The following is a 7500-nucleotide window of genomic DNA, read 5'->3' on the forward strand; positions in this document are numbered from 1 at the left end:
AGAGGTCGGGGAGGTCGGAGAGGTCGGGGAGGTCGGAGAGGTCGGGGAGGTCGGGGAGGTCTGAGAGGTCGGAGAGGTCGGGGAGGTCCGAGAGGTCAGAGAGGTCGGGGAGGTCAGAGAGGTCGGGGAGGTCGACGGGGTTGGAGAGGTCAGAGAGGTCAGAGAGATCGTCGAGGTCGGCGGGGTTGGAGAGGTCAGAGAGGTCAGAGAGGTCGTGGGAGGTCGGTTGAGGTCGGAGAGGTCAGAGAGGTCGGGGAGGTCGACGGGGTTGGAGAGGTCGGGGAGGTCGAAGAGGTCGGGGAGGTCGGAGAGGTCGGGGAGGTCGGTTGAGGTCAGAGAGGTCAGAGAGGTCGGGGAGGTCGGAGAGGTCAGAGAGGTCAGAGAGGTCGGGGAGGTCGACGGGGTTGGAGGTCGGGGACGTCGGGGAGGTCGGAGAGGTCGGGGAGGTCGGTTGAGGTCAGAGAGGTAGGGGAGGTCGGAGAGGTCAGAGAGGTCAGAGAGATCAGAGAGGTCGGGGAGGTCGGAGAGGTCGGAGAGGTCAGAGAGGTCGGGGAGGTCGACGGGGTTGGAGAGGTCGGGGAGGTCGAAGAGGTCGGGGAGGTCGGAGAGGTCGGGGAGGTCGGTTGAGGTCAGAGAGGTCAGAGAGGTCGGGGAGGTCGGGGAGGTCGGAGAGGTCAGAGAGGTCAGAGAGGTTGGGAGGTCGACGGGGTTGGAGAGGTCGGGGAGGTCGGAGAGGTCGGGGAGGTCGGTTGAGGTCAGAGAGGTCGGGGAGGTCGGAGAGGTCAGAGAGGTCGGGGAGGTCGGGGAGGTCGGAGAGGTCAGAGAGGTCGGGGAGGTCGACGGGGTTGGAGAGGTCGGGGAGGTCGGAGAGGTCGGGGAGGTCAGAGAGGTCAGAGAGGTCGGGGAGGTCGGTTGAGGTCAGAGAGGTCGGGGAGGTCGGAGAGGTCAGAGAGGTCGGGGAGGTCAGAGAGGTCGGGGAGGTCGGTTGAGGTCAGAGAGGTCGGGGAGGTCGGAGAGGTCAGAGAGGTCGGGGAGGTCGGGGAGGTCGGAGAGGTCAGAGAGGTCGGGGAGGTCGGAGAGGTCGGGGAGGTCGGGGAGGTCAGAGAGGTCAGAGAGGTCGGAGAGGTCGGAGAGGTCAGAGAGGTCGACGGGGTCGGGGAGGTCGTTTTATTTATCCCCCTGAGCGAGTCGATGTTATCGGTCTACGTGTCCGTCTTGCTCAGGGCCACACCGCCACAATAAAATGCATGAAATGTCGTCATGAGTGTCTTTTTAAAGCATTAAAGTCAGGGGAACATATATTTCATGTGTTACCTGGTGAATAAACATGCAGGTGTACCTTCAGATGGTCGATGGCCTGCAGGACGTTCCCGTCGTGGCTCTGCAGAGCGGCCTGACACTCCTCCAGCGTGACGCCGTGCACGGCTCCGTGCACCTGTCAATCATAACATGGGTGTGGCATGAACGGATTAAAGGAAACACGACTGTTGGTATTATTATTTATTTTTTTAAAGTCATCTAAATTGTAAACAATTACAAACGCCTTGAAAAGTATTTATTAATAATTTAACAAATGTAATCTTAAACTTGGTTCAGTCACTAGTATAATTAATCAAATTTGCAATTAATCAAGTTCAATCAACATTTTTAAATTACCCGAAAAGCACAAACTATAATAAACATAATTATATTTGTTATGGTAATCCTGAATTAACATTTAAACAATCATCCATCCCAGACAGGAACAGGAGATAAAGTCTGAAATATGCATGAAATTAATTATCAATACAGGACTTTTTTTAAATGTTTTATTTTTGTTGTGTACTGATAATAATGAACAATAATAACGAGGAAAAGAGAGAATAAAAACATGTAGCGCGGTTACTTCCCCCTCTCCTCTACCTGTGTGACGCTCTGCTCCTGTTGCATGCTGGGAGCTGCAGTTCTCCCGTTGTTGTTGTTGTTGTAGGAGGAGTTTGGTTTGGCTCCACCGGGACGCTGAATCATGGGTTTGACCGCCGCCATGTTGGCTGCTCCATATCTGGAATAACACCGTGATTAGGTATGAATTAATTACCCCAAAGGATAACAATGTTCATATTTTATATACATATATATATATATATATATATATATATATATATATATACATATATATTAATCGGTTCAAAAGCGCAATAACGACTACTAAATCGACCTTAAGGATCAATAATCTTATATTGTTTTTAAAATCAATTTAAAAGTGTGTTATTTAAGCGAAGAAAATCTATATAAAATGGTAAAAAAAAGAAAGAAAATAAAGTATGTTAATGCGAATAAGTGTTCTAAAAGTAAAAAAAAAAAAAAAATCTTAAATGACTGATTCTGTTCCATTTTTTTGTTTTATTTTATTTCAATATTGATTTTTTTCATTGATTTTAATAAGCTGATTATATTATATTATTAATAAGCTATATTGTATATAACTCACTCACGGGGATCAATCAATATCATATTGACTTGGAGCACTTAGTGATGATAGAAATATGTCAAGACTCCCTTTAGATGTTTTTACAGTTACACACTAAAGAAAACATACTTATTAATATTATAATTACATTTTTCTGCCCCTAAATGCTACACTGGCCCTTTAAGTGCCAATGGAAGCCGTTAGCCGTTAGCTCCCGTCGCTAACAGGGAGAACCAGGTGGGCTGGTCAGTGATATCAGCAACGCACCTTTCCAGAAAAGCTGGTCGCTCTGGCAACGGGGCGGGAACAGAGCTGTCAACCAACGAGGAGAGGCCACGCCCCTCGCCAAAGGCCAGAGGATCCAGCATGGAGCCGGATGAGTAGGAGGAGCCGCGAGCTGCGAGCCGTGAGGAATGGGGCGTGGCTTGAGCGAGGGAGGAGGACGAGTCGGAGGACAGAAGGGCACCCAGGTGTCCGGACGCCCGGCGGGGGGAGGCGGAGAGGGGAGGCGGAGGCAGGGCCACCGGGTAGGTGGACAGCGGCGGCGCCAGTGGGAGGGGCGAGGAGGAGCGCGAGCCCGGCTGAGAGAAGGCGTGGTCTCTGGGCGGGATCTGAGGAGGCGTGTCTTCCCCGTCGCCCAGGCAGATGGAGCTGGAGCGCGGCTGCGGGCGGGCGGCGGAGGGGTTGCGCTTGGACGGGCGCAGCGGCGGCACGGGGCTGCGGGGGGGCAGCACCGGCCGGTCCTCGAAGCAGCAGGCGAAGGAGGACGCGGCGGCGGCGGCGACGGGGGAGGGCGGGGGCAGGTAGATCTGTCGGTGGGGGCCCAGCGGAGCCAGAGGCATGGGCAGCGGGGAGGAGGGAAGGGAGCGGCCCGTTGCCATGGGAACCTGCAGCTTCACCATCACCTGCGGCCAGACAGAAACATCAGCGTCCGCTCGAGCGTCAACCACAACAACAACTTTGACGCCTTCGCCGTTCCTCACTTCTCTCTGCAGCTCTTGGAAGAAGTCAGCCGACTGCGACTCGCTCCTGATCGCCGCGGCGACGCCGCTGGCAGTGGGCGTGGCCTCCTCAGCGAACTCCTTGTTGATGGACCGCACCTCCTGGTCCTCCGATTGGTCCTCGGACTCCGTGGCGACCGCGTCGTAAGCTGGCTGAGGGAGGGGCCAGTCGAGGATGGACGGAGTGTCCTGAGGATGAAGATGATGGTCAAATAGGTTATGCGATGGTTATGTACATATATGTATATATACATATATGTATATATATGTATATATACATATATATCTAAGTCTCTCACCTTCAGCGTGTCCTCGTCCGGCCGCCGCGTCTCGGTGAGCGGCGAGGGCGAGGCGGAGCTGAAGCTGTCGTCGGTGAAGTCGATGAGCGACACCTCGCTTTTGGCCGAGCGCACGCCGGACGCCTCCCACGGCCGCAGCTTCAGCCCCAGGGACACGCCCAGCCGCTTCAGCCCCGAGGAGGAGGAGGAGGAGCAGGCGCCGTCCACGTCCACGTCGTCGTAGTCGTCCATCACGGAGTCGTAGAACGGCTCTGCGAGGTGACACAGAGGCAAAGGGGTCAGGGGGCGTGGCTTTAAAGGTCAGATTGTAGGCCACGCTGCATGGGGGGGGGGGGGGGGGGCACCTACTCTTCAGCAGGACGGAGGGCTGCGGAGGACGAGGAGGAGGCTGCTCTGAGGAAGAAGTGCAGACATTTAAAAGAGTTACTATTGAGAAGCACGTGGACAACAACATTTATATAAATATGGAAATATATATATATAATATATATATTTAAAATATATATATATATAATATATATATATATTTATATATATACAGTATATATTTATATATCAATATTTATATATATATAATATATATATTTTAAATATATATAAATAAATATATAAATATATATATTTTCAAAAATTACAATAAAAAAAATCTGAGATCTGTGTTTTTTTTTTTACTGGACAGGAAATGGATGAAAAACTTGCATTTGAAATCCAACTAAAGCTGTGAGACACAAAAGTACAATAGAGAATAAATACTCAAGTACTTTTGTATTTGTATTTAAGTACATGCGTGTGGTTGCATCACTGTGTGTGTGTGTGTGTGTGTGTGTGTGTGATGGATTTACTCTTGGAGCGGTTGGGGAGTTTGGTCGGCCTGGCGATGCCCGGCTGCATCCCGAGGACGTCGGGGGGGTCCATGGGGTTCCCCAAATACAGACTGTGGGGGGGGGGGGGGGGGGAATTCATGTTCACAGTTTCGATATCAAATGAAACTTCATATTTTCTTTCTGTTCTTGGATCAGTTCTTAAAACCGCCTTCGCGAGTCTGTAACTCTCCACCGACGCTCTGCTGCCCCCCGGTGGAGAGTTACAGAACATGCGTTGCCACGACAACCCACATCTCATGCTGTGTTGTGTGTCTGTAGAGTCTCATGCTGTGTTGTGTGTCTGTAGAGTCTCATGCTGTGTTGTGTGTGTGTTGTGTGTGTCTGTAGAGTCTCATGCTGTGTTGTGTGTGTGTTGTGTGTGTCTGTAGAGTATCATGCTGTGTTGTGTGTGTGTTGTGTGTGTCTGTAGAGTATCATGCTGTGTTGTGTGTGTGTTGTGTGTGTCTGTAGAGTATCATGCTGTGTTGTGTGTGTGTTGTGTGTCTGTAGAGTCTCATGCTGTGTTGTGTGTGTCTGTAGAGTCTCGTGCTGTGTTGTGTGTGTGTTGTGTGTGTGTTGTGTGTGTCTGTAGAGTCTCGTGGTGTGTCGTGTATGTGTTGTGTGTGTGTTGTGTGTGTCTGTAGAGTCTCGTGCTGTGTTGTGTGTGTGTTGTGTGTGTCTGTAGAGTATCATGCTGTGTTGTGTGTGTGTTGTGTGTCTGTAGAGTCTCATGCTGTGTTGTGTGTGTCTGTAGAGTCTCGTGCTGTGTCGTGTGTGTGTTGTGTGTGTGTTGTGTGTGTCTGTAGAGTCTCGTGCTGTGTCGTGTGTGTGTTGTGTGTGTCTGTAGAGTCTCGTGCTGTGTTGTGTGTGTGTTGTGTGTGTCTGTAGAGTCTCGTGCTGTGTTGTGTGTGTGTTGTGTGTGTTGTGTGTGTCTGTAGAGTCTCGTGCTGTGTTGTGTGTGTGTTGTGTGTGTTGTGTGTGTCTGTAGAGTCTCGTGCTGTGTTGTGTGTGTGTTGTGTGTGTTGTGTGTCTGTGGATGATGTTCTGGTGGACCTGTCGATGCGGTCCGCGTGCCCCCAGCTGCGGTGGGGGTCCGTGTCTCCGTGCCCGGTGTGGATGAAGGAGTGTTTGAGCGGTCGGCTGATGTCGTGGGCGGAGAGGCCGGCGACCGCCGTCACCACGTGGCGAGGAAACTGGCCGACGCGCAGCGTGCCCCGGTTCTGACCTCGCCACCAGTAGTGCTCGGCCCTGACACACAGACACGCACACACACACACATAGACACGCACACACACACACATAGACACGCACACACACACACATAGACACGCGCACACACATAGACACGCACACACACACACATAGACACGCACACACACACATAGACACGCGCACACACACACATAGACACGCACACACACACACATAGACACGCGCACACACACATAGACACGCACACACACACATAGGCACGCACACACACACACATAGACACGCACACACACACATAGACACGCACACACACACATAGACACGCACACACACACATAGACACGCGCACACACACATAGACACGCACACACACACATAGGCACGCACACACACACACATAGACACGCACACACACACATAGACACGCACACACACACATAGGCACGCACACACACACACATAGACACGCACACACAAACATAGACACGCACACACACACATAGACACACACACACACATAGACACGCACACACACACACATAGACACGCACACACACACACAGACACGCACACACACACACAGACACGCACACACACACATAGACACGCGCACACACACATAGACACGCGCACACACACATAGACACGCACACACACACATAGGCACGCACACACACACACATAGACACGCACACACAAACATAGACACGCACACACACACATAGACACACACACACACATAGACACGAACACACACACATAGACACGCACACACACACACAGACACGCACACACACACATAGACACGCACACACACACATAGGCACGCACACACACACACACATAGACACGCACACACACACATAGACACGCACACACACACATAGACACGCACACACACACACATAGACACGCGCACACACACATAGACACGCGCACACACACATAGACACGCACACACACACATAGACACGCACACACACACATAGACACGCACACACACACATAGACACGCACACACACACATAGACACGCACAAACACACATAGGCACGCACACACACACACATAGACACGCACACACACACACATAGACACGCACACACACACATAGACACACACACACACATAGGCACGCACACACACACACATAGACACGCACACACACACACACATAGACACGCACACACACACATAGACACGCACACACACACACACAGACACGCACACACACATAGACACGCACACACACACATAGGCACGCACACACACACACATAGACACGCACACACACACATAGATATGCACACACACACATAGACACACACACACACACACACAGACACGCACACACACACACATAGACACGCACACACACACACATATACACGCACACACACACATAGGCACGCACACACACACACATAGACACGCACACACACACACACATAGACACGCACACACACACACACACATAGACACGCACACACACACATAGACACGCACACACACACACATAGACACGCACACACAAACATAGACACGCACACACACACATAGACACACACACACACATAGACACGCACACACACACACACATAGACACACACACACACACACATAGACACGCACACACAAACATAGACACGCACACACACACATAGACACACACACACA

The 7500-nt window shown here is 51.3% G+C and overlaps 1 protein-coding gene across 1 annotated transcript in view; it reads right to left on the bottom strand.

The window, feature by feature from the left end:
* The window catches only part of tnk2a (tyrosine kinase, non-receptor, 2a), a 16491-nt gene that overhangs the window by 2043 nt on the left and 6948 nt on the right, over positions 1–7500 (bottom strand). The window contains exons 10-17 of the mRNA XM_034559955.1: positions 5666–5860; positions 4592–4683; positions 4098–4142; positions 3750–4000; positions 3433–3639; positions 2717–3354; positions 1903–2041; positions 1340–1435 (exon numbers count right to left, since the gene is read on the bottom strand). Coding sequence (XP_034415846.1) covers positions 1340–1435; positions 1903–2041; positions 2717–3354; positions 3433–3639; positions 3750–4000; positions 4098–4142; positions 4592–4683; positions 5666–5860 — 1663 coding nt within the window. The remainder of the gene's footprint in view (positions 1–1339; positions 1436–1902; positions 2042–2716; positions 3355–3432; positions 3640–3749; positions 4001–4097; positions 4143–4591; positions 4684–5665; positions 5861–7500) is intronic.

Source organism: Cyclopterus lumpus, chromosome 20 (assembly GCF_009769545.1).
Source record: "Cyclopterus lumpus isolate fCycLum1 chromosome 20, fCycLum1.pri, whole genome shotgun sequence".
Taxonomy (NCBI): domain Eukaryota; kingdom Metazoa; phylum Chordata; class Actinopteri; order Perciformes; family Cyclopteridae; genus Cyclopterus; species Cyclopterus lumpus.